A 27,873-nucleotide genomic window follows, 5' to 3' on the forward strand; every position below is an offset into this window, starting at 1 on the left:
CACACCTTTTCATTGGAAAAAATCTCGCAGCACACCGCCAACAAAAATCTGTTAAGCTCCTATATTAAAATCTGTTATATTACAACGAAAGACGTAAAGTCCTATTCCTATATATGTATGGAGAGTCGAATAATTTAATAGAAATAAATACTAAATATTCTTTAAATTGTAGTCCTTTTTTTAAATAAAAGTGACAGTTTTTTAAAAAGGATTTAGACGGTGTATGAAATAAATTATTTAAAGTGATTGTGATTAAAATAAAAGAAGTGATTTTGTTTACTGTTTTAGACTAGGTCTATAAATATTGCAACAATAAGAACAAAGTCACTTTTAAAGACGCTCTGCTGTTCTGACAGCAGCTGAGTGGCTATCACAGTCGAGGTGTCTCGACTTGACTGTTTATTTTATGTATGTGAAAAATAACTAATCCAGGTTCTGCGGTTGAACTGCATGCTCTGATTTCCATTGGACACCAAACGCACCACAACCGTCATAGTGTCTGTCACTGTTAGCAAAAGCACACAGCAACACACATAAACTGAATATGTGCCGATGCAATACAATCAGACCGACACAATATAAAATCTCAAAATTCTCAGATTCTCCACGCATGCACGATTAGCAAGTGGCTGACCAGGCCTTGCGCAAACTGACCAGTGGTTTGGCGATCTTGTTTACAATGCTCTCCGTAATTAACGTCTCTCACGGCACACCAGTGTGTGCTGAGTACAGAGTCAGCATTTTTTCTCTTCAAAAACTTCTCCATCACTGTCACTATCGACTCGTCTCGCTATCCACAATGACAACGTCGCTGTCAATGCTACCTGCATGGGCATCCCATATACCTGCCGCTGCATCCATGCGTCACCAATTTTCTCGTCTGCAAGCACAAGGCAAATCGCTACCTGCTGCTGCCACCTTCTGATATGGAAGATATGATTACTCTGCCGGGCCCTACACCGCACAGGCGCACAAATTGGAGAATTTCCCACGGCACCCCTGACAATCTTTTGCGGCCAGTGTGCCGCGGCACCCCGGTTGAAAAACACTGCTCTAAGGCAAGGATTTGTTTTTCAAGCGCTGATTAGCTACCACTGTGGTTCAGGAAATTATCAGATTTGACTTAATTGGGGGAAAAAAATATTTGTTACAAATAATACATTTGCTCATCTATTTATAGTATGCCAACGGTTTATAATGACCCATCCATAAATCCTACTAATTCCATTGTTGGTCAGATTTGGGTAATTAAGAAATGTAACTTTTGTGGGAATTAAATAAGATAGTTGTTAGATAGTTGACATTATAAAAACTTGAGTGCCTACGTTTGTATAATTGGTTATTCCGTATATTTACTATAAACGTTTTCCCCAATCTACCTTATATGCAAGAACCACACGTAATACAGATTGCCCATTTTACGCTTGCAAGCGGAGAAAGGCATCATCACCCTGTATGATACACACGTGCTCGAAAGCAGTCTAACTTTCGCCTCTTGCAACGAACGGACTATTTATTGCGAGAAAGCAGGGTGGGAACGAGCAGGAACAGGTTTGGGGCGCCACCTCTGCAAACTGGTTGATGAGTGCAGAGGGTCTTAGCTCTTTGTTTTACAAAGATACTAAGATACTAACTAAGCAAGAATGTTTCCACATCATTTGGAACATTTCAACAACTGCAGGGAATGTGGAAAGTTTCAAGTCAGGGTAAGGTGGAAGGTTTTAATGTGGTTAATGATTCTAGTCAACATTTCAACATAATCATGCCATTGCAATTCGGAAGCATCATTTTATTAACAGAGCACTTGATATATATTTTTAATTTGTTCAAATTTGGCGGGATTGCTGTTGAAAACACTCTTCTCTGAAGTGCGCCAAATTTAGAAGACAAAATTATTTCTACTTTTTACAGGGACTCAAAGGTAAAGACAGGCCACTGTAACTCTTAAAAGTACTATTCTACATGGTACTTAACAATGTGGGCAATATACTATAGCTTCGGCACCATCTGCTGGTGAAAAGTCATCACAGCGTCCCTTAAAAATTGCAAGCAGTGCAACAGTGTTCTAGCTATAGCTTAAATGATACATACAACAGTGTTCGAGCTATATCTTAAATGATTACTCCTCAGACGTTGGACTATATTGCAGATTATACTGTACTCCATATTGCTAATAATTGCATCATCTATCGAAGTCATTCTCAATGTCAAGTCCAATATTTTCACTAGATGTTTTCCAGCATTACTTTGAATGAAATGGCTTTACTACAGGATACTGTATTTCGAGAGATGAAAAGACAAAAAATGATCTGAATTACATGCCGTCTGTGTGTGTTGCATCAGTCGTGGTGTTGAAGTGAGAAGTTTATGATTGTTTTTGTTTTTCATTGGAAAAACCCCACAACTCAAACTCTGCTTGTGTTCATCATGATCACAATTTTAATAGAAAAGAGACCGTAACAATATAAAAACATATATGGAACACTGAGCAACAAAAAAAGGCAAAGTTCTGCAAACACTTAAAAAGGCTGTTCAAATATTTTGTTTTGTTTTAAGTCATAGCAGGTTTGTAACACTTGCTGCTTGGATAGCATAATTTGAAGTTGAGTTTTTTGTGACACTCACTGGACATTTTATTAGGCACACCTGAGAAATACAACCACAATAACCATTATTTAGTTACACCTCTCTGACATTGTCATTCAAAGTGCAGATTGTTCTGTTCTGTCTTGTATTGGAAGGTGTACTTAACACTTTGGCCAGAAAGTGCTCTCTAAAAGAGAGAGGGGAAAAAGAGAGTGAAAATGCATACATGCCGTAAACACATATGTAAATCGACCAAAAGATGAAATGATTTTCAAGCATGGATGCTTAGTTAGTATAATCAAGGTATTGGTACATTAAATATACAAACAACAATACACAGACAGGAATGCTGCACAGAACAGCATTTGTAATATTTTCCTCCCGCCTGTACATCAGCATTATTGTGGCTTAAGAAATGTCACTTGAAATGTTGCTTTTGTCCTAAAAACAATAATGACGCATCAGTGGTATTTGTTTTTTTTTTTGTATTTACAATAAAATTGACAAATAATTTCCGTCCCCCGTTTACTGCCTGCTACGTCCAGGAGGAAAATCATCTCCTAAACATACTAGGATGGAACAACAACAAAACGTATGTTCCCTTACGAATGCTATGGAAAACAACTTTCAAATATTTTCCTCCAAGTAAGCCATTAAACATTTCTGAATTGTATGTGCTTGCAGCATATTGTTGTTCACGAAGGCTCAAAACACACTAGATGTGCTGTATGAGTTTTTCTTGATGTAAATGGTGGGTCATGTTTACCTTAAATGTGCAAACATGATGAGAAGGGCCAGATGTGTTTGAAAATAACAATTCTGGCAGGATCATTGTTTAGAATCGTTTGCACATGACATGCTGCAGCACAGCCTCTCAAATAGGGTCTGCATTTTCAAAGAGCGGGAATTGAATTTTGCAGATATGCACTTGAGCAAGGTTCAGAATCGACCCAAACACAACTCAGTAGCAAAAACTTCAATAGAACAGCATGTAAAAAAATATTACTTTGTGATAAACTTAGCACATGCATAGCCGTCATCATGTGTTACTTTGCCAAATCTGTTCACTCTAAACAAATGGTTTATTTAATTTATAACTGCTGCTACAGAAGACTCGGAATAATCTCTACTTGTACTGCTCATTGCTACTTTCCCCATCAGTTACATGCGCCGTTGTTGCGGAAACATTTCAGCAGAAATTGGCAAACAAACAAAAATAATTTGTTTTGCGGATCATACATTGTCATATAAAATATCTTAAAATTGTCACACTTTCCACATATGTACAGTTTACAAGGAAACAGCTAAGATAAAAGCTCTCTTATTTTTGTAATACAACAATGAGACCAAGTTCAAGGACCGTTTCAGACATGTGACCTACAACCTGCAGAGCCCCACTGGAAACATATGTGGAAGCTATTTGGGGGATAAGTAATAACAAAATTTGGTTGCAAAAGTGTGCACACCCAGTTGTTCTCATAGATTTTTCCTGACATTTTGGTCATCACAGTACAAGTCACGGCAGGCGGAGAACTCCCACAGGATCACGAGTGGAGAAAACATGGCATGATAGTGACAAGAGTACGTCGCTCCGAAATTGAGAAGCACCTCACTGGGAGAACCTGACAGTGCAGCCAGTGACCTCATATTTCTGCCCCATCACTTTGCCCAGCCTCATCTTTAATATCTGGCACTTTGGGGCCTTTTCCGGGATTCCAGTGTTTGCCACAGCGTTGACCGTTTCTTGTATTGGGACCCGAGGCTTCGGGTGATTGAGCACGACCACGGGCTGGTTTGGGCCCGGCAATGTCACCGGCTGTTCCGCCTTGAGTGGCATCAAGTGGCCGGTGTCGCGCGCGAGGATCGGAGCGTCCTCTTGAAGAGCCAAGGGTTCCGATTCGTTGCCGCTGTTCATCCACATGCCACGTTCGTCCACTCTTGTCAACGAGACGGTCAAGAATTTGGAGAGGTCATACTGCCAATTAACAGTGGCAAAAGCGTCCGCATTCGATGAGTTGTCAGGAACAAGCTCTTTATTTTCGGATTTCAAGTTGGGATTGCAGCCAGGATTGTCCGTCTGTGTCGAGCTGGTTTTCTCTACCTTGACATCAACGTTGCTATCATTCAGCACAGGGGCAGATGGCTGTTGTTGGGCAACTTCGACTTTGACAGAGCCACACGTTTGGTTCGTCTCTAACCGAGCTTCACAATTCACATCTGGGCTCAACTTCTCGGCGGTGTTGCTTTTGTCCATCACGATGCCCCGCAATGCCATGACCAGTGGCTTCAAGGCGCCCTCGTCGTCTCCTTCGCTCAGGGAAAACACGGAGGAGATGATCGGGAAGCCCTCAGGCTTAGGCGTATCTCTTTCAGACGCACACTTGCTCGGGCAGACACCTTGAGGCCAAGCTGCATTGTCTAACTCGGAGCGGCATGGCACTACAGGTTCTTTGACCGACGGGGTCACATGGGCTGTCCTCTGCACTGTGACGGAACCGGGAAAAGGCGAATGAGAAGCGCTCTCCTGGCAAAGAGTGACCTCTGCACGCAACACTTGGACATCTGCATCTGAAGGAACATTGGAGGAGATGGACTTGTGACTTGGCTGGTTGACACCCACTGGAGTGTTCATGACCTTCGGAGTTTCCTTGACTTTGGAGCCAGCGTTATCATTGAGGCAAACAACGCCGGTCAATGTGTCTCGGAACAAAACTGCATTTGTCGGGGGAATACTCTTGCACTTATCTGGAATACTTTTGAGCCTTTCATCAGTTCTTTGTTGCGATGCACATGATCCCGTTAATACTGGCTGTAAGACATGCGTCAGAATTCTGGTCTCACAGTTCAAGAGACCATTGGTCGCTTTGGCTTGATTATGAACATGTTCATGTGGCTTGGATACAATTTCATTGCGCTCTCTCACAGTATAGACAGTTTTGGAAACCTTGGTCGGACTGTCTAAGTTAATAACTTCCTGTGGCGTCCTTTTCAGTGTGACTTTTGCTTGGCTTGCTTGACCTGAGACAAGGCTTTTAGACATGTTGAATGATTTACTAGCAGTGCGTAGCTGACCCGCTGTGTTTGTTTCCAACTGCTTCCTGTTCTCATTGCACATTCCCATATTTGTCAACTTTATTGCGCTTGGGTGATTTAATTTGGACGCTAAAGTCTTGCCCACCATGACATTCTGTTGAACTGTTGTTCTCGTATCTTTCACTTCTAAATTGTTTTCTTGTTTTGACACCAGTCTCAACTTTAGCTCCTTTGACCCATTGACTGTTTTTACTTCCACAAGTTCAACCATGCACCCAACAGGGATACTGACTTCCTCTGGCAGTGACACTGTTAATGCCCTGTTGGAATGAATGAAACTATCTGGAACGCCATTTGAACAAATGGGAAGCATTGTGTTCATTGTTCTTGATTTTTGCCCGTCTTTAACGAGACTGCCAGTGGGCGCGCTATGGGATGGCACATTCACTTGAACTGGTGGCCGTGTTGAGTGCTCAGCACTCTGCACAAATAATAAAGCATTGGAGACCTGGGGATCCTTGCTATCGCCAACCTTTTTGGGTGCCGGACTGATGTTTTTATTATGCACACACGCAATGTGTTGTAAAAGGCTAACCTTCCGCAGGTATTGCTGTCCACAGTGCGGACATGTGAAGGTTGATTTGCAGTGCTCCTCCAGGTGTGCGTAGAGTTCGGCCTTGCTTAATACGGCCTTGTGGCAGTAAAAACAGAACAGTTTGGACCCCATGTGGTCAAGCATGTGCCTCTTGAAGAGGTCCATGTCCGACGTAGCAAATCCACACTTGCTGCAATGCATCGTGTCGAGAAATCTGGGCGTACGAACCAAGTAGCCATGTGGTTGTCCAGTCTTTGTGGAGGGGAAGCTCTGGCAAGTGACAGGCTTCATGATGAATGATCACCTGGCTGTGGCGGCAGTAGCAGCAGCTCCACCCGCTTCCACAGCTTCACACCAGCATCCACATGTGTCTCCAACCTTCTTTCTGGTGCCACTGTTAACTATGTAGAGAAGAGTATTTCCCCCAAAAGATCACAATTTTGTTAATGATTGTATGATTGTATGTTAATGAAGGTTTTCAACCACAGACCACTCCCCCGAAAGCCCTTCCCCCCCTATATTGGCCATTTGAAATTTATAGCTTCCACAGAGACAATAAACATCTAAAAACACGCACCAACACGAGTAAACAGTTATGCGCAAGTATCTGCATTGAGGTTTTGAATTTTGTCCGGAGCGAGTGGGAGTCGTTTATTTTGAAAATGATTACAAAGTAAAGGCCCAAATAGCGAGCAGGGTTGCGATGGCAAAGGGTGCTGGAGAAAATACAACCTCGTCGTCTAACGGTTCATTGACGAGTTACGTTGTATACTACATGCTGATGACATACCTTTGTGCAGAATATTGGAGTGCGTCAGCAGGAATTATTGAGATACATGTTTTCGGTGGATGCTACCCGAAAAAAAAATTCTTATCTGAGCTACTCGATTCGCATATTCGCTTCTCCTGAACTAGCATGCTAAGACAATTCCGGAAACGTTCGATTACTTTCATAATAAGACTCTGGCTTTATTCATTTGTAAATAGCATGTGCTTCAACGCGTTTTTTTATGTGTTTTGCCATTACAAAAAGTATGTGTTATACCATTGCCGACTATTTAGATCAATAGGTGAGCAAAATATTTGGTGTTATGCAATAAGAGGGTGTTTTTAGGGGCGTCTTACTTTGAAAATCAATACCGGATACTTACTTCTCTTCCTTTAGGTGCATGACAAGACAGCGGTGCGGCTAACGACCGCCGGTGTTTTGGATAACATACGTAAATCTTGCGTACAATGGTCGCGGGTGGCATCGGACTTACGCTGGCTATAACACCGACATTTCAAAAGGTGGCGTCGACGACTGATTGGTTGCAACCTTGTCCGATCGAAAAATAAAACTTTACTTAAACTCAGCAGCAAACGTGCATCATTCAAAAACAGGAGAACACATTATTTAGAGTTATTAAATGACGCTGAAATGATGAAAATATGCTGTTTCTAAAGACAAGTAGTTTTCTTCAAAGCGTGTCCATTCCACTCCACAGGTATGTTATTCTAGTCTACTACATAAAACTCCATTTGAGGGTTCAAATCTCGTCGCTCATGTTTTCTGTTGTTGTTGCAAAGTGAGCCTCACCGTGACCATTGTGGGGACTTTTTTCTAGGATGTACACACTATTGTTGCAATTCATAATGACACAGCAGCAGTCAGCCAGCCAGCCGCTGGTTTTCGCTTGACCCTCCCACTCCCTTGTTTGGCCCACGCCCAGCTTCCTGATTATGGCGATAATAACCTGCCTAACTAGCACTCGAACCCCCTTCCTTTTCTTCTTCTCGTCCGTCACCAGGCATTTCTCGACTCACCTTGTTCCCCGTCGCAGAATGGCAGCATCAACAAGCGAGGTGACCCGCTTCGACTTCCTGGTGGTCGGCGGAGGTTCCGGAGGACTGGCGGGGGCCCGGAGGGCGGCGGAGCTGGGCGCAAATGCAGCCGTGATCGAGAGTCATAAACTCGGAGGTACCTGCGTGAGTAACAACTGCTATGGTAACACCCGGCACCCCATGCGTGACAGTCAAAGCGTGGACGAGAAGCTTCCCCGGAAGACCGTTAAATATGTATTGGAAAATACACAGTTATTACGGACACACACGGTTGAACTCTGGTTAATTTATCAAATTTTCCAAATTTAGGGTCAGAGGCCATAAAATCAAACACAATTTCATCACTCTATTAATCCTATAAAGAAAGTTAGATGTTACTTTGTCTGCGTGTCCCCTTTTATAAAATGCAGTTACATACATACTGGAGAAAAGTGTCTTCAATTTCACAATTATATCCGTTTAGAAATGTTAGGTTCTGTATGTGTACGTAATATTGTGGCAATATTGTGACAAGGGAAGTTGTGTAGAGGAAATGTTGCCCTTGTGTGACTACCATGTTTTCCACATACTGCATGCTGTTTTTCTGTCAGCTTTGTTTTTGCTTTTACCATATGGTGGAGTAGTGATTAGCGCATTTGCATCACAGTCAAGAGTTGTGATACTCGTATTTCCGCCTACAATCCAAAAGGCTACATGTTACGTTCATTGAAAATTTCCCGTAAGAATGAATATGTCGATATGTTTGGCTGGTGACCTAAAACGTGAGATAAACATAATAAACGACTGTAGTAAGTTCTGTTAATTTAGGAAACCTGTGATGTAGAAATCATGTTGGGTGATCTAATAAATTTGTTTTAGGCATTGCATATTACAGAGGTACCTCTACTTACAAACTTAATTCGTTTCGCAATCAGGTTTGTAAGTAGTGAAGTTTGTAAATAGAAGCAACGTTTCCCATAGTAGTCAATGTAAAAGCAAGTAATGCGTGCCGAACTATGCCAAAAGTTGCTCTGTGTAAAACACACAGAAAATGACAGTTTTATTTTATTTTTTGCAAACCTTTATAGCAAAAAATAAATGTCACTATTCTTGACCTCTCAACTTTGCTTGGGGAGGGAGGAACCTGTTACTAATTTTCTACACTTGCTAAAATTCCCCCCGGGAAGACACAGAAAAGGCTTGGCTAATAAAATATTGTATGCATCCACGTACTCCCCGCTATGTGCTCACGTACTCATCATTTCTTATTGGTGCAATTAATGTGTTTTCTGCCTCTGTGAGTGGCCATTGAACGAGCTTGCCATGCTCCTTTATGGTTCAGAGTTTCATATCAATAGTCTTTGGATAGACATACTCGACTACACCACTTGTTATATATACGTACTGCTAACGCGCCGACACAAACAGGGAATGGCCAAGCAAAGGAAGAGGGGTGGGTGGAGGTCTGGGGCGCCGGTTTGGAAGTTGATGCAAAAGAAATTGCGAGGCTTCGGGTTCGCATGTCAAAATGTTCGGTAGTAGAGGTGTTCGTAAGTAGAGGTACCACTGTATTATCATAATTATTTTTAAATATGTTTTGTATTAATTGCACTATTGTCATTTGTCAAATTGACCAAAGAATATGTGACCTATATTTTTACAGGTCAATGTTGGCTGTGTCCCAAAGAAAGTAAGCCTTTTTGCTCTCCATGCTGCATCACTATCATCTCTGCTCAAAACCGTAAAGTCAAACTTGACCTAAAATGTATGGGCTCCTCCCTCCTTCTTCCCAGGTCATGTGGAATGCGGCAGTCCATGCAGAGTTTCTTCACGACCACGCTGATTACGGTTTCGACGTAGAAAAAGTTCATTTCAATTGGGAGTAAGTGATTTCTCTGTCACCATTTTGTTGGGAAACTCGTTACGGCGATGAATGGAGGAAAAGCAAAATCATAGCATCTTGCATGTTGGCTCTTGTTGGCTCGCTTATCAGTCAAGGTCGTACCAATGAAAGGCAGAGTTCAGGGAAGGGTGTTCAAAACAAAAAAAGTGAACAGGAAACCCAGAAAGCAAGTTAGCAAACTTTAATGATATGATCGTTTGAACGGTATTTTTGCAAGTTCAGGCTTATCAACCCATATCATACACAGCAGGTTTTTCCAGAATTTGTCACGATATTTGTGCCTATAATTTTTCAAATCATTTTGCCAACAGAGGTTAATATTGCCCAGCATGGCGTCTACCTTGAAATGAATGGAGATTGATTATTTATTTTGTTTTATTTGTATCCCACAAACGCAGTATTAAAGCAAATAACTTTCTTGCATTTTGTGACTTTCAAAGCATGTTTTCCAAAAATGCTGGTCGAATTCTGACATACAAACTCGGAAGCATTTGTGGTTCCACTGTATAGAAATAATAATCCAAGTATTGTTTTCAAGTTTGAGACAAAAAAAAACTAAATAGGATTTGAAACAATTGCTATACTGTCATCTTGTGTGTTCCCAGAACGCTCAAAACAAAAAGGGATGCGTATATCAGTCGCCTGAATCAAATTTATCGCAACAATCTTGATAAGGTAAGGACAAATTGTTTTACTTGGTGTGTAACGTGTTTCCCATCATCCAGAGATGAATCTAACAAGTGGTGGTCACAATTTCTGTGGACATTTCATCCTGGGTAGGCTAATATCCAAACCATTGAAGGTCATGCCAGGTTCACGAGTGATCCAGAGCCGACATTGGAGGTCAACGGCAGGAAGTACACGGCGCCTCACATCCTCATCGCCACTGGTGGGCAGCCTTCGGTGCTGTCTGATGCTGAAATTCCAGGTAGGACCTTCTCAAATACTTACAGGACATTAAATGGTAATCAGCTGGTGTTAAGTGCACGAGTGGCCGGTGTTACTCTGCTCATTATATCACGACTAGTGCAATTAAGCTCAATCGTTGAGATGATTTGTTATTTGATAAATGCAGGTGCAAGTCTGGGAATCACCAGCGATGGCTTTTTTGAACTTGAGACCCTTCCAAAGTAAGCATTTAATTCTGTGCTTATAGTGATGTCGCATTCAAAGAAATGAACCGTGCATGGAAATGATAAGCAATTTTATTCTCTTGACAGGCGTAGTGTTGTTGTGGGGGCCGGTTACATTGCTGTGGAAATGGCAGGCATCCTGACGAACCTAGGCTCTAAAACCTCCCTTATCATACGGCAGGGTGAGGTAAGAACATGAGTAAAGAAATATAAGTACATACTCACATCACACCAATTGAGCTCAGTGGCCTAGTAGTAGAGTGTCCGCCCTGAGACTGGAAGGTTGTGGGTTCAAACCCCGGCCGGGTCATACCAAAGACTGCTTGGCACTCAGCATTAAGGGTTGGAATTGGGGGGTTAGATCACCAAATGATTCCCGAGTGCGGCACCGCTGCTGCTCACTGCTCCCCTCTCCCCCAGGGGATGGATCAAAATCACATGGGGATGGGTTAAATGCAGAGGACAAATTTCACCACACCCAGATGTGTGTGTGACGATGATCATTGGGACTTTAACTTTCCAGTCAAATGACAACACGCAAGAATTACAAGATCTGTTCTGACACGAGTACGAAATTATGATTCGTTGTTTGCTTTTCCATGCCCACTCAAATCCCCATTCAAACCACCATTTGTGTACAGCTCTCGTGATATTTTTAGAATACGTATACTGTAGAACATTGGTTGTCAAACGCCACCTCGGAGTAGAATTGGCTCTCCAAGCACCACTCTAATGACCGTCATTAAAGTACAGGGGCCAAGTAGCTATCAAAAACAAGTGACCGTTCTATTCATAAAGCTGTACTATAACAAGAAAATAAAGACATAACTTTCCAAGAATAAAGTCCAACTGTTAAATGGAAAAACTTCAAATTATGCATCGTCATAGTATTATGAGGGGAAACAAATAACAATATGACAAAGTTGTAATTTTCTTTGGGGCTGAAATTAAATTCGTAATGGTGTTTCCATTCCATTTCATTGGGGAAAGATGAGTTGGGATGAAAGTGTTTTGATTTACAAGTCACGGGACACATTAAACTCATAAGGCACCACAAATGCTCTAATATTTGCTCGTTTTGTAGGTTTTGAGGACCTTTGACAGCTTCATAAGTACAAACTGCACCAAAGAGCTGCAGAATGCTGGCGTGGATTTGCGGAAAAACTCCCAGGTGACATCAGTGCGCAAAACCGACGCGGGGCTGGAGGTGACGCTTGTCACCAAAGACACAGAGAAAAGCAGTACAATTTCAGAAGTGGACTGCGTTCTGTGGGCAGTTGGCAGGAAGCCCAACATCTCTGGACTAAATATTGGCGAGATGGTATGTGCTCTTAAAACAACATTTAATTTTTTAAAACATTTTTTTGGGAGTCCCCTTCATACCAATTGTACTCTATTTCAAGATGTTTTTGACTGTCATCCAAATGATGGATGGATGGATGGATGGATGGATGGATGGATGGATGGATGGATGGATGGATGGATGGATGGATGGATGGATGGATGGATGGATGGATGGATGGATGGATGGATGGATGGATGGATGGATGGATGGATGGATGGATGGATGGATGGATGGATGGATGGATGGATGGATGGATGGATGGATGGATGGATGGATGGATGGAGATATCAAAAAATGTTCTCAGCCATTTTTTACCTCCCAAAATATTGGTCTTATCTCATGAGGACATGGAATGTGACATAATGGCCATGACAGCAAAGATGTCATTGCATGGCTGAAATATCACAGCACTCAGTAACCAATCAGATAGCTCTGATATTTTCCCCTATAATGCTTAGTACCTCTTGGAGGTATATTTGTGTCATATCTCGAGAGTGATAATATGGTTTTCCGTGATCTAGCAAATCAGTGTTGTAGTGCTCAATTTTATGACTTTGCTGTTTGATTTTCTCCGCTTTCACACTTATTTTTGTCCTGTATTTTCATTTGGTGCATGTTGTTTACACAGTGCACTAGCTCAACAGGAAAATCTGGTGTATTGACGCATTATAAGGGTGGCTGAATGCTTGTTTAGTCAGTACACATTTCTATTTGTGGTTCATTAACAAAGGTTGTGAGCTGCTCGATTGTCCATTAACCCAGAACAGTGTGTAGTTAAAAGAGGTGACCAAAACAGCAGCAAACTGCAATAATAACCATAATTTTAAATAAATACCTTCTGGATATTTTGCCACGACTGATTGACTATTCATTTAGATGTCATTATATTTGCACAGGTGTCTGTTCAACTGTCATTTGAATGCAGAGGACTTTATAACCATTCGGTATGCATTTTTGTTATCAGGGTGTAGACACAGACGAACAGGGCCACATCGTGGTGGACGAGTACCAAAACACCAGTCGACCGGGAATCTACGCCGTCGGAGATGTCTGCGGCAGAGCTCTTCTCACACCTGGTAAGATGTGACGTGTATGTATATGTAAAAACATTATTAAAGAACTTTTTATTTTATTTTATTGTGCGGTCAATTGTACTATTTTATTTCTTTCCAGTTGCCATTGCCGCTGGAAGGAAGCTGGCACACAGACTGTTTGAGGGCAAGAAGGATTCTAAGTTGGACTACTCCAACATTCCTACGGTGGTTTTCAGTCACCCACCCATCGGCACTGTGGGCCTCACAGAAGGTGAGTAGGGACGACCTTCCAGAGTTCCGCATCCACTGGTAACTGACTCTGTCAGGTCTAAATACCATCAGACATTATTTTACACACTATAACAAAGAGGAGAAGACAACCAGTATTCGTTTTACTCGCGAGGAGAATTACGTAGAAGGCCCAGTTACAGTCCTCCACCAATTCTGAACTCCTCTTCCGCTATCTCCTGTTTTTATTTTGGGTTTCCCTGTTTACAAAAGGCGTTGCTACACTAAAGGGAGGGGAGATTCTGGCTGTAGCAATGCTGATTAACTAAGGAATGTTATGTGGTGCCAGGCCTTGGCCGATTCGTGACTCCAGCAGTTAGGTTGCAGTCTATCCTGCTCCTCCTCAGCCGGTTGGCTGCTAGTTGGCTTGATGAGATATCTCGAAGCCTGTTGAGTGCCGTTTTCCTGTGGAACAATGCAACTAGACTTTCTAGCTAAGTTTCACACAATACTAATATTGAGTAAATATGGGATAACTTGTATGTAACTACCGTAATTGCCGGACTATAAACCGCACCGGATTATAAACCGCACCAGCTAAAATTCAGGGATATTTCAGTTTTTTTTCTTACATAAGCCGCACCGGACTATAAGCCGCACGTGCACACGGGTTTTTTACAAAGAAAGACAGTACATAGAAAGCCTTTTTAACGTTTTAATAACATACTTGAACATGTCTTTCTAAACATTGCCTGTGACGCAGCAGTAGTACCGCAGCAACGCGGAAGTGTGCACGCGAGTTATTAGCAAAGAAAGACTGGACACAGAAAGTTTTTTTAACGCTTTAATAACATACCTTAACATTTCTTTCCAAGCACTGCCTGTGACGCGGCAGTAATACCGCAGCAACACGGAAGTAACACAGCATAGTCACTGAGACGCGGCGGTAACACAGCAGCAACACGGTAGCAAAGCACTAACGGGGCTGGTTAAAAAAAACACACCAGTAAAAGTAAAAAAAGAGCCGTCTTCATCTGCCTCCTGTGCACTGAAACCATCGAAGTCTTCCTCCTTAGTGTCCGATTGGAATAGCGTTAGATATCCTTCGCCTCACACTTTCTCAGTCTCTCTTTCGTCGTCAGTTTTATGCATTTCTTCGAGTGTGAAGAGGGTCTGTTCATGCTAATCTTATTCATGCACGAAGCATTAAACTAGCGAGCGACACGTATAGCTTAAAAGCGGCATCATATGCATTTCTTTTGTCCCCCATAATGACGGTTTGTGTATAAAAGCTTCCTGTCTTTGTGTGAATGCGGGTGTGTGCGTGATGCGCGAAATGTAAACACAAACTAGCGCGTCTTCTTCGGCGCATTATTTCTTCTTCGCCTGTCTCGCTCTTGCTTCCTGCTAGAGCGCCCCCTGGATGCCGGAGGCCGTAAAAATCCATAAGTACGCCGCGCCGCCGTTTAAGGTTCAAAGTAACCTTCTGAATAAAATGGATTAAAAGTTCACATTCATTACAACTTGTTTTTGGTGAGCAGAATGTCAGAAGAATTTAATTTAAATGCCCGATTGATTGGGTTTTAATACAATGCAAACAGCGCCACTGCTTTGTGTAATCTCTGAGTGACATGGCAGAGTAAGAGAAAGGGTTTAGAGCACAGGTGTCAAACCAAGGCCCGGGGGCCAGATACGGGCCGCCACATCATTCTTTGTGGCCTGCGAAGACAAATTGTGCATCAAATTCGTGTGTCCATTACTAGAATTGCAAATTGTCTTCACTTTTAATAATATCTTTTTTTTTTTTTATTATTTGACCAGTTTTTACTCGTCTGATTTGAAAACGAGTTACCGTATTTGCCGGTGTATTGGTCGACCTTTTTCGATCCAAAATCGACCGAAAAAATCGACCTCGACTTATACACCGAGTCATAAAATTTAACTTCGTATTCATCGCTTCAAATGTGATGGTAACCAAGGCCGTTTCTCATGCATCTCATTGTGCGTTGCACTTAGAAAATTTGAACCGGGCGGCGCGCGCGAGTGCGCGGCCCGCTGGAAGTCCAATGAGGCGCCGCGATCTCCTGCGCGGTGCTTATAAAGTGCCGATCCGCTCGGCTTGGAGCTATTTCCGACCTCCCGTTGGTGCCGGGCGGCGTGCGCGAGCTCGCCGGCCGCGATCTCCTCCGCGGTGCTTATAAAGTGCCAATCCGCTCGGCTTGGAGCTATTTCCGGCCTCCCGTTGGTGCCGGGCGGCGTGCGCGAGCTCGCCGGCCGCGATCTCCTCCGCGGTGCTTATAAAGTGCCGATCCGCTCGGCTTGGAGCTATTTCCGGCCTCCCGTTGGTGCCGGGCGGCGTGCGCGAGCTCGCCGGCCGCGAGCTCGCCGGCCGCGATCTCCTCCGCGGTGCTTATAAAGTGCCGATCCGCTCGGCTTGGAGCTATTTCCGGCCTCCTGTTGGTGCCGGGCGGCGTGCGCAAGCTCGCCGGCCGCGATCTCCTCCGCGGTGCTTATAAAGTGCCGATCCGCTCGGCTTGGAGCTATTTCCGGCCTCCCGTTGGTGCCGGGCGGCGTGCGCGAGCTCGCCGGCCGCGATCTCCTCCGCGGTGCTTATAAAGTGCCGATCCGCTCGGCTTGGAGCTATTTCCGGCCTCCCGTTGGTGCCGGGCGGCGTGCGCGAGCTCGCCGGCCGCAATCTCCTCCGCGGTGCTTATAAACAGCCGCATGCGCACGGCCTCCCGGAATTTGAACACATTTCGTCAATAAATTTCGCATATTGAATTTTGAAGTTTAATATAATGCAACAATTGAGCTCGACTTATACAAAGGATATATCATAAAATCGTAAATTTCCGTCGAATTTTAGGGGGTCGACTTATACACCGAGTCGAACTGTACACCGGCAAATACGGTATTTGTCAGTTTGTTTTGTACCTTTTACTGTATATAATAGTGTTAAGAGTAAAAGTGATCAAGTCATCACAAAAATCACGAAAAAAATCTTATATAAGATTTATAAGGGTCCAAAATTTTGGAAAAAAGTCGCGGCTTATAGTCCGGAAATTACGGTACTTAAACAGATATGTGTTTTCTGTAATACTTAAAGACAAACAGTCTCAATCAACAACAATCCATAGATAAAAACTACAAGGTTTATTAAAAGAGAAAGAACTTCTTTCGAACTAAAACGAAGAACAAAGGTGTTCTGTTCATAACTAGTGAGGGCCTCTCACAGGCACATACAAAATGATAAGAAGGGAAGTGAGTCTAAGAACTCCCCGGAGCTAAACAGAGATATTTGTCTAAGCAAAGATATGAGGACTCCGGTCAGGCCGACCAGTGCTTCTCCATACAATTATTCTAACAGACTCAACTGTACCTCCCTCCCACCCACAGAAGAGGCCATAATAAGCAGTGGCAAGGAGAACGTGAAGATCTACAAGACCTCCTTTACGCCACTCTATCATGCCATCACCAGCCGCAAGAGTCCATGCATCATGAAGATGGTGTGTGTGGGCAAGGAGGAGAAGGTAGGAGTCACCTGCTACAGAAAGACTCAAATGTGAACTAGAGAAGGCGGCAAAGCACTACTTTTCTATTAGGCAGAATTCTTGCATAAAATCAACCCCCTCCCTCATGTCAACATAGATTCAACATAGATTGACCACAACATGGCACCAAATTAATACTTTTATATTGATCAATGCTTTGTTTGTCCTGAGTCGATTGCATGATTTTTTAAATACAATTGTCAGGTTAAGCATGCTAATGTTTTCTCCCCTAGGTGATAGGTCTGCACATGCAGGGCATGGGCTGTGATGAGATGCTGCAGGGCTTCGCTGTGGCCATCAAGCTTGGCGCCACCAAAGCAGACTTTGATAAGACAGTGGCCATTCACCCTACTTCCGCTGAGGAGCTTGTCACCATGCGCTAACAGTACACAGCTGGGACAGGGGGCTCAAGTACATTTTCATCCCACAATAAAATACAGTTGATGAAACAACACTCATTTCTACTCATTTAAGTGATCATTGTTGTGCACAGCCTTTCAATTTTTCTGCCATTTATCAATCTACATCATTCCTGACTTATAATTTTCTCAATTTGTACTGTGGGTCTTCATGACTGAGTGGCAATTAGAATGGACTCTACGTTCACTAATGTATGGCGTGATTGCATGGAAAGTCTAAAGATTTATTATTATTATTGTGTTATGTTTGATCTCAAGTGTATATTTGTCAGTACACTTTTGCCCCCCGCTAAGGAGCCTAACTAGTATCAGTTATAAGTGACGTCTACTGTGTTGTTATAAAGAATAAATACACATGTATTCTCTTTTCGTGGTTTGGGGACTCTCTTGCTTTTATTGTATGTTTGTTTTTATTGTTGTAGCAACTGTATTCAAGTCCACTCCCTGGTCCATTGTGTTTGTTTACATAGGGTAAAGAAACCAGAAGTACTGGTCATACCTAAACCAGTGGTGGGGAATCTCCAGCCTCCAGTTGAACCATAATCTATTTTTTTTTCCAAGTCTCATAACATGTTAATTGTAGATCTATCACTCCTATGAGAAAAAGCAAATCCATTAATAAACGTCAGGTGACGCCGTTGTTTTGCAAATATCGCGATAAGTAATGTCACGTTACTCGAATCGAGTGCCGTGCTCTCACGAGAGGATTAACGTGACGTTCACGAGCGTCACGGGTCACGTGTACATTGTTTGTACCGCTCAGTGTCCATAGGCTCGCGAAAATGGACATAGACTATGCCGAACAAATCTCACCGTAGAGCGGTACGACTTTTGTCAAACATCTCATCCGATTGTACGCTCCAGTTTGGTCACGTAGATGTTATGCGTCGATTAAATTACTAAACGTCTCTCATCTCGCCGCTAGTGAAAGATGCTAGCTTGTTAGCCGCCGACTTAAGCAGCGGTAGCACGACCGGTAAAGACAGTGACCTTATCAAAAACGTCACTTCAGTAATCGAGTGAAGTGTCAAAATCAATATGAATGTCATTTGTATGCGGTCGATTTAGATCTGTTTCTCGACGGTGTCACGTCTGTAGTGGCAAGAGGACTCGGGAGTTAATCTGTTTGAATGAGTTTAAGTCTGCAAGCGGGATCTTCTGCTAACAAGCATATTTGATTTGGTCTGACATTCGCCAGTTGATCCGCGTTGTCTGCCAGGATGCTCCCCAGCCTGGCCCATAGACCGTGGCAGTTCTTCTGCAGGGTCTCCTGGAGGCACAGATCGAGGTTCCACCAGCCGTGCCTTGGTGAGGTTTCCCTCAGACCCACATGTTGGAGAACCTGTCGTGATTACTTAGAACTTTTATCGATTTGCTTTTTATGTTTTATCGTTCTGGCAGGTTGGCAAACCGGCGCCGCATTTCCCTCGTGGTTCAGATCACTCGACTGTCGCGTTGCCTCGCTGGGAGCAGCCAAGGTCCACTTCTACTCCACCTTTGGAAACAGCAAAGATGGACCTCCGAAATCTCCGTCGGATGCCACTGAAAAAGTGGCTGCCAAACCAAACATAAACACTCCAGGTGACACTCTTTTCATCTTTGGAAGATCAACGGTTAACTTTTCGAACGTTTTACACCAAGTTCTACCATCAGGATAAACTAGAGTAAATTAGAGTAGCATAGTAGACCAAAGCGTTCATTTCAATGAAGGCAGAAGCTTGTTTCTTAAACAGGATACTTTAAATATAGAAAAATATAAATCTGTACTTGAATTGTGGTTCAATTAAAATGTTGAATATAATTCAAAGATACCCACATTTTGAAAACAAACAGTTTAAAATGTTCAATGTAGCTGATATACTGATATACCATGCCATCTTAGGATATATAAATATATTGATAGAAACTTGATAAATATCATGAGGGGCATTCAATTGTCACAGCAGCAACATTCACATAATTTTCATTATTTTCACATTAAAATAATTGCTGGTTCTGTGGTTCAATAAGAATTTGTATTGTCTTCTACTCCTATACCTGTAGTATTGCTAAGTCTCTGTATTCAATATTGTTTTAATAAACCACGACACACATTCTACCAGAAAAGTACAAATGCAATGTGATTAAAACAACTGATGTATGGAACTAATCTGATTAACATCAATTGGTTTTGGAATCCTTTTATTTTCAATGTCTTTTGTAATATGTTTTTAAGTTGGGATAAGAACGTATGGGCACCGTTTACTTTATGTATTTGTTGCTCTAATAGGTACTGCGGTTAAGGGGCTCACTAAAGCAGAGACCATTCAAGTGAAAGGTAAAGTGGAATCTCATCACTCTAATTTCTCTATTCAAAGCCATTCAACATTCCAATTCTACCCATGTACTGTTGAGAACAGTTTAATAGCATTAATACCAATTGTTATCACCATAATAATGACATATACACCGCTCAATGTAAAAAAAAAAAAAAAAAAGATAAAGAACAGTACAGAAAAGTAATTAATCCAAAAGCCCTTTGCTTATTTGCTTATTGTTTGTTGTACTTGTAATTGATTGATTTCTTGCAACACTTGTTATGAAGCCCTGCTCTAATATGTAGCGCTTGGAAACATTCATTAAGTGGAGAAGCAGTCCATGCTCTGTCTCCAAGGCTGCGAAATATGAACTTGGATCAGCGCTCAGCATCAATAGACAACCACCTCCGGCTAACGTTAACAAACTTTTGAAAATTTAAACCTGTCCTGCCTGCATGATGCTTCTCTTTTTGCATTCAGTTCGGGCCGTCCTGAAGAAGCGGGAATATGGCGCAAAGTATACTCAGAACAACTTCATCACGGCTGTCCGAGCCATGAATGAGTTCTGTCTTAAACCAAGGTAGTGTTTCATGCTCTGCAGCTCACATTACTTTTTAGTTAACGAGTGACCGTGCCGCCGCCATTAGCTGATAACGAGAAGCACCATCATCTCACACGAGTGTTTCCGCGTTTTCGTCATGTCTCGTGGACCCGCAGTGACCTGGAGCACCTTCGCAAGATCCGAAGGCGCAGCCCCCACGATGACACAGAGGCCTTCACTGTGTTCCTGCGCTCAGACGTGGAGGCAAAGTCAGTGTTGATTCCCTTACGTTACGTGAAGGTATTATTCATTAACAAAAAAAAAAGTTCTGGCTTTGAATCATTTATTTTTCTCACGCCCTGTTTAGAGCATTGGATGTGTGGGGAAGCCAAGAAGCTCTGGCCAGGGAGAGAAATCTACGGAAAGAAGTGGAGAGAGAGTACCAAGAAAGTAAGATTTTACTCGCATGTGCATTTTCAGTTTTAAGTGCTAGAAATGTACGCATAATTCACACTATACTCTCAGATTTCACCAGTTTAGAAGTTTATTGTATGCGTATATATATGTATATTACTGCTATATTAATTCTACTCATGGGATCAGTAACGCATCCCATGTAACGATCTGTATTTAGACTTCAAGAAAATACAAATTTACGACATTAAAGAAGCCACGCATCTTCGACATTAAAGAAGCCACGCATCTTTTAATTAATACATCGGAGTGGTGCTCCAGACCATAAAATTCATGTCAAATGAATAGGATCTTCCTTAAATCATTGAGTCATTGCCTCTCTCCTTTTCTTACCTCCAGATATCTTTCGTAGTCAGCAGCTGTTGAAGGAATACAAAGACTTCTGGGGAAACACAAGGGTACCTATGTTTATTTTCACTGGACATTTTATTGGACACAGTTAGAATCATTTTCTTTTTTGTCAAAATTAATGTGAACTTATAACATCATGAAGTAAATTTATTTCTGTTCTGTTTTTCCTGAAGCCTCGATCAGGCAAGAGGACAACATTTCTACAAGGTCCTGGCAAAGTGGTCATGGTTGCCATTTGCATGTAAGTGAAGTACAATTGTTTTTTTTCCCCTCCTAGGAATTTCAGGTATCTTGTGTGCTGTTACTGAGCATGTATTAAAATGTAGTTTTTGTTTTAAGAACATTCATAGCTCATACGAGGGCGTGTAAGAGAAAAAAATATATAGAGAGAGCATGAGTATTGCGTTTCATATGAGGTTATGTTGTGCGCTCAATTAAGATGATTGCGTTAGAGAACACGTGCATTCACATGGACACAAGAAGTTTCCGTCAATAGAGTGGCTGAAAAAAAAAGGCTCACTGGACAAGCTCACTGTTGGAGATTATTATTAGTCCTTTGCTTAATTGAAGTCTCATGCAATTTCACACAAAAATGTTAACCTCTAAATTGGGATTTATTTTTTTTAACACTTTTGAGGTTGCTCTGTACTACATTCTAATCAAAATTCTCCCCCAATAGTCAATGCAAATGATAGGTTAACAAAGGTCTAGGGGATTTGATTCATAATATTCATTTATTAATATTTTGGGTTTATTGGACTGGGGAAAGGGCGGCACAGTGGAGTACTGGTTAACATGTCCACCTCACGGTGCAGAGGCTGCAGATTCGACTGCAGGTCTGGCCTTCCTGTGTGGAATTTGCATATTCTCCCCGTCCCTGTGTGGGGTTCCTCCCACATCCCAAAAACATGCATGGTAGGCCAATTGAGCACTCCAAATTTCCCCTAGTGTCATTGCGAATGGTTGTTCGTCTACGTGTGCCCAGTTCAGGGTGTCCCCTACTGCCAGTAGTTAGCTGGGATAGGCTCAGGCTCCATGACGCCCGCAACGCTTGTGAGGAGAAGCGGTTCAGTAAATAGATGCATGGGTAGTTTGGAGGATTTCTTTTCTTTTGTGGTGAAAGCCAGAGATTCAGCATTAAAAACAATAAAACAGTTGATCTGAGTAATGGAATTTGCGTTTTGTCTAAGAAAAAGGAAAACTCTAGATTGTAAATATGATTTTGTGAATAAAACTTTAAATTAATTGAGATTACCTCCTTCTGTTTGTTTGATTTTTCACCCACTGCTTTGCTTTCTTTGCAGAAATGGGCTGAACTTCTTTTTCAAGCTGTTGGCGTGGGTCTACACAGGCTCAGCGAGCATGTTCTCCGAAGCCATCCACTCTCTAGCCGATACCTGCAATCAGGCCCTGCTGGCTCTGGGCATCAGCCAGTCGGTGCGGAACCCTGACGCCGGGCACCCGTAAGATTTTTTTACAAACCTGTCATGATGAGAGGAAGTAGAGGTTGTCACAGGGCATCAAAGTAAAAAGATTGCTCTGTCAGGTACGGCTTCTCCAACATGCGCTACATCGCCTCCCTCATAAGTGGTGTGGGCATTTTCATGATGGGGGCTGGCCTTTCCTGGTACCATGGCATCATGGGACTGCTGCACCCGGAGCCTATAGAGTCTTTATTATGGGTTAGTGTCCAATCATACTTCCTACCTCTCATACAAGTTACCCAAAAAAGGGGAACTAATGCTTTGTGCTTCCTTTGTGGCAGGCATACTGTATTTTGGCGGGTTCTCTGGTGTCTGAAGGAGGTATGTCACAGATGTCCAGATGACTGTAAACCCCTGCTGTTCGCATAGGATGGGAACCGACCCTCCCACAAATAGTCAAAACTCACAAATAAATCATACTAGCCGAAATAGCACTAGCACAAACTGACATGACATCACACTTGCGCAAACAAAAATGTGCTCACACTTTAACACAAACGGTATACTTAGCTGATGAAAGCCTTTTAAACATAATCATAAATGATGATGATGATGATAGAATTTTATTCATCCCACAGCGGGGAAATTCACTTGTCACAGCAGCGATATAAATAAATATTAATATTATAAATATTAGTCAACACAGGCAAATTGTAAATGCAAAGCAGACTACATGGCCTATATTAGCAATAATATTTATTGCCTTACCCTCAGGCTAAGCTTGTGAATGAGCAAGGGTTTTGGTAAATAAGAGGATGTTGATCAGTCACATTTTATTTATATAGCACTTTCATATATAGAAATGCAACTCAAAATCTTGTGCAATTAAAACATCCAAAATACAACACCAAAACATCTGCTAACAGGCAAATTCGTGAATGTCAAACGAATATACAGTGGTTCACCGTACTGCCATCTTCTACTCCATGTTTTGTTTTATTTTATCTTATTTGGGTTCCCTCAACAGCCACACTGCTGGTAGCCATCAATGAGATAAAGCGAAGCGCCCAAAAACACAGACTCTCCTTTTATGAATATGGTACGTTGCAATTCAAGTACTCTATTCTTGCAAAGTGATTCAACTTCAGATCATCAAATCGGGAGTGGGGGGCTTTGTTCGAACAGTGTTTAGAAGAGTAAAGATTATCAATGTTTTGTAGACATTTTTACTGACATATGACCTAATGTGACTATGATAGTAATAATCCTAATTTGAATTTGAATTGTATCGGTGACAGTAAAAAATTACAGTGAGGGGAAAATAGACAAAAAAATTAAATAAAACTAAAGGCATATTTTGTGCACAGTAATGCAGAGTCGAGATCCGAGCACCAATGTGGTGCTACTTGAGGACACCGCTGCAGTGCTTGGTGTCACCATGGCTGCCGGCTGCATGGGACTCACGTCACTCACTGGTAAATGCAAACTCATTCTCGTAATAACACAGTTCATTTAAACTATACTTATTTGAACCCTAGAATGCATGTCAATATGTTTAATAATAATATAACAATTACATTTGATTTATTCTGATATTTCAGCCTCGTGACACTCAGCAGCTGATACATAGTACTTTATCCTCTTGTGTCTGAACTTTGACCTCTAATTCCCGCTGCAACTCATTCCTGTGGCGTGTCTTGGGTTTTCCCTAGGTAATCCTTACTATGACAGTTTGGGCTCACTGGGAGTGGGAACGCTGCTTGGCGCAGTCTCTGCCTTCCTCATCTACACCAACACAGAGGCACTTCTTGGACGCTCCATACAACCCGAGCAAGTCCAGAAACTCACAGAGTTCTTGGAGAATGACCCCGCTGTGAGGTCAGTCTGAAAGTTTAATTTCATATCAAAATCTAGCGCAGCGGTCTCCAAACACTGGGGGAACACTTAATAACACTTATGATAAAAGAAAAGAAGAACCAACAAAAGAAAAAGGAGCTGTTTTTAAGATATAATAGCGGCAGTCCTATGAGTTTACAGCTACCCACTCTGAGTCGTACGTCCACAAACTAGCAAATGTTGTGTCAAAGGCTTTTCATCATCTTGCCATAAAATGGAAGTTCCCCTATACTAGTTTGTCCGAGCACATTACAATTTCGTTTAACTAAAATTACCTGCCTTAATCCGTTCAGTCTGTACACGGCCCATTGTTTGTAAAGGAGTTCCCCAGCTCCGTCCTAGTCCCACTGCTGTTTCCTAATGTGTGAATGAGTTTCATTTTTATGCAGATGATATCATAGTTTATTGTGCTGCTCACGCCATCTCTTGCCAATTTAGAAGGTTTTTGACATTTTCCAGTCCTGACACTTTACTGTCTGTTTGTTTGTTTGTTTTTTTGTTTGTTTACAGGGCTATCCATGACGTAAAGGCCACCGATATGGGACTGAGCAAAGTGCGCTTTAAGGCGGAAGTTGACTTTGATGGCCGAGTGGTGACACGCTCTTATCTGGAAAAGCAAGACATCGACCAAATCCTCAATGTAAGTCAAAGACTTGTCACATATTATGTTTCTCGATGGGTGGACTCACAGGATTGATAAGCTGCGATTCAACGATCATCAATGTGTGGTGTCATTGCAGGACATTCAACAGGTAAAGACGCCGGAGGATCTTGAGAACTTCATGCTGAAACACGGTGAGAATATTATCGACACCTTGGGCGCTGAGGTGGACCGCTTAGAGAAAGAACTCAAGGTAAGTGAACCTTCATGCCTTTTGAACAGCGCGTGCGGTTTCATTAGAAAGTAAGATCATAGCTGAGTTTTTTTGGTGGTGCTGGAATGACTTAAACCGCTGGAACCGCTTTGATGTATGAGTAAATTAAGCTTGGCCATGTGACAAATAAGAGTGTGTAGACTTTAGTGCCATCCACGGTGAACTAAGAGAATGCAAATTTGAAGCACGTGCATTTTGAAGCATGCGCACTCCAGTGCAATAGAAAGAAACCGCACGTCACAAGGCTCCCACCAATTTCTTCAGCAAAGGTGCAAGCAAAATGCCCTAAAAAATTACTTGCAGTATTCCCTCAAGAGACGAATTACGTGCATTGATTTATTATACACATGCTTTAGTTAATTATCCAGTAAATTGGTCTTTGGGTGATTGTCTCCTTCGGGTATCGGTAGCAGAAAGATGGCGTGAGACATGTCAGCGTCCTAGTGAAGTGCGATCCATGTAATTTATTTACTGAGCGATAACTAGACCTTCCTTTGTTTAAGTAAAATTAAAAAATATATGTTGACATGTTTTTTTTTTATTACTAAAATGTATTGTTTTTTAAAACGAATTAACATTGAAAAATGAAAACATCATACACACTGGCTTTTTGAACAGTAAAGTTTTTTGAAAATGGTGAGTTATACCAGGGGTCACCAACTATATTTGTCAGAGTGCCAGAATTTTGCCAGACAGTTACAGTTATTATTATTTGATATTTTTATATTTTGTTTTCATTTTATTTTAAAACTCAATGCATTTTTACCTTTATAGTCTCCGTTGTTCCTGTTTTCGGATGCTTTAGTGTGGACCTCATGATATTTTCTCTTTAATCCTCATAATTCTGGAAGCTAATCACGAGCCAGATTGAATGTTTCTGCGGGCCGAATTGGGCCAACAATCACTGAGTTCACTGAGTTATAAATTCTGCTTCCTCCACAGCAACGTAACCCAGAGGTCCGTCATGTAGACCTGGAGATCTTATAAGAAAACTAACATGATGCTTAAGGACCTGCAAGGTGAAGAAGAGGAAAGAGGACGAGCACTCCTGCCTCTGCCGTCCACCTCCCATTCCTTATAGAAAAGCTCTGCCTCCTCACAGGCTTCTGTGCAAAGACACTTGAACAGTTAACAGTTCAACACAATCATATTTTATGAAAGAAGCTCTCCTCTCATTTCAGCACAGCACAGGTATGACTGTTTTCATTGATATTTCCTCCTTAATGACGTCACAACAATTTATTGCAAATAGTGCATATAAAAAGTGTCCAGGCATAAATAGTAACCTCTGAATAGAGTGACCTGCAAAACTAATCAAAACGCATGACTTTATAATCTGTAATATAAAGACAGACCTACAGTATATATACCAGTTCTGGTATTTCCAATCCAACAGGGTAATAACATGTTCTTTCTTTTTTTTTTTTTTTTTTTTAAACTGCTCGCAAAACACAGAATTTCCTCTTTTTGTAAAATGTGTATGAAAATCGATTTGCCCCATTTCCACTGAGTGTGGAGGATGCATAATGTAACATTTGACTTGTGAGAGTGTGTGTGAGGAGGTGGGAAACATTTGCCGCACTGATGCAGGAGTTGGAACAAATTTGCAAAAAATAATTTATTAAACTATTTTGATTTCTGTTGGTGGTGTGGATACCCTTTATTTTCACTTCCTAATCAAATATCACTCACTGTAACATAACTAATGTATAACTGGTGCTTGAGAGAGAATTGTTTTAACAGAATGTTTATTATTGCAGTGTTACCATAGTTAGCAGTGGTGTAAAAGCAACTGTATCATATGCTGCGAGTTGTTTCAAATATTTTGTCCCTCTGTCTGCAGGTCACTGCATTTTCTACGCTCTTTGTCATTTAAGTTCGCCGGTGACCTGAACCCTATCTAAGTATATTAATTTTTTTGCGGCAATGTCCATATATCTTGCTCACTTAGAGCAAGTTATTTACGCTGCACTTCCAGTATGATATTACAGGCGTAGCAGATAGTATTCACACAATTTTCTCAAGTGACCATAGAAATATTAACGCCATTGTGCAACATACTCGGGGTGGGGACTTTTTAAATACAGGTTACAGTCTAGTCTTCGTTATTGTTTTACTTAAATTGTACGTAACCGGCTAGACGTGGCTTGCCATTGTAAACCTCCAGATGGCACCCATGTACTTCGAAGAGCAGGACTTGCGGAGCTTGAGGGGGAAGGGGGCGTTGACGTCATTTAAAAAAAAACACACTTCCAAGCCGTCTGCGCATTGGAGCCACCGTCCCTAAACATGACGGTTACCACAGTCGCTGGACTTCGCCACCATTATCGTGTGCGTGCGTCTCTGTCAATTGTAGCTATGTACAAGCTTTTCATCGTGGGACCA

At 42.0% G+C, this 27,873-nt stretch overlaps 3 protein-coding genes across 4 annotated transcripts; 2 read left to right on the forward strand and 1 right to left on the reverse strand.

Moving 5' to 3' along the window:
• Positions 1-2,416: 2,416 nt before the first annotated feature.
• LOC125978686 (uncharacterized) lies at positions 2,417-7,241 on the reverse strand. Its single transcript, XM_049736258.2, has 2 exons — positions 7,005-7,241; positions 2,417-6,615 (listed from the first exon to the last, which is right to left on the reverse strand). The coding sequence occupies exon 2, from the start codon at positions 6,503-6,505 to the stop codon at positions 4,196-4,198; it is 2,310 nt and encodes a 769-aa protein (XP_049592215.1). The 5' UTR covers positions 6,506-6,615; positions 7,005-7,241; the 3' UTR covers positions 2,417-4,195.
• Positions 7,242-7,450: 209 nt separating this feature from the next.
• On the forward strand, positions 7,451-17,995 carry gsr (glutathione reductase). 2 transcript variants are annotated; one of them, XM_049736381.2, is made up of 13 exons: positions 7,451-7,701; positions 8,005-8,182; positions 9,681-9,707; positions 9,811-9,899; positions 10,526-10,595; positions 10,701-10,848; positions 10,996-11,050; positions 11,141-11,240; positions 12,138-12,374; positions 13,363-13,474; positions 13,572-13,703; positions 17,057-17,190; positions 17,445-17,995. In XM_049736381.2, the coding sequence occupies exons 1-13, from the start codon at positions 7,646-7,648 to the stop codon at positions 17,592-17,594; spliced, it is 1,488 nt and encodes a 495-aa protein (XP_049592338.1). In that variant the 5' UTR covers positions 7,451-7,645; the 3' UTR covers positions 17,595-17,995. The 2 variants fall into 2 exon arrangements, with proteins under 2 accessions (XP_049592338.1, XP_049592355.1); XM_049736398.2 differs by lacking the exon at positions 7,451-7,701 and having other exon boundaries at positions 8,036-8,174.
• Positions 17,996-18,311: 316 nt separating this feature from the next.
• slc30a9 (solute carrier family 30 member 9) lies at positions 18,312-27,129 on the forward strand. Its single transcript, XM_049736339.1, has 18 exons — positions 18,312-18,452; positions 18,829-18,938; positions 19,032-19,211; positions 19,900-19,947; positions 20,408-20,507; positions 20,645-20,737; positions 20,836-20,918; positions 21,282-21,340; positions 21,467-21,534; positions 22,598-22,756; positions 22,840-22,975; positions 23,059-23,098; positions 23,745-23,816; positions 24,085-24,192; positions 24,430-24,595; positions 25,124-25,253; positions 25,354-25,467; positions 26,431-27,129. Exons 2-18 carry the CDS (start codon positions 18,851-18,853, stop codon positions 26,473-26,475), a joined length of 1,689 nt encoding a protein of 562 aa, XP_049592296.1. The 5' UTR covers positions 18,312-18,452; positions 18,829-18,850; the 3' UTR covers positions 26,476-27,129.
• Positions 27,130-27,873: the final 744 nt, after the last annotated feature.

Source organism: Syngnathus scovelli, chromosome 1 (assembly GCF_024217435.2).
Source record: "Syngnathus scovelli strain Florida chromosome 1, RoL_Ssco_1.2, whole genome shotgun sequence".
Classification (NCBI taxonomy): domain Eukaryota; kingdom Metazoa; phylum Chordata; class Actinopteri; order Syngnathiformes; family Syngnathidae; genus Syngnathus; species Syngnathus scovelli.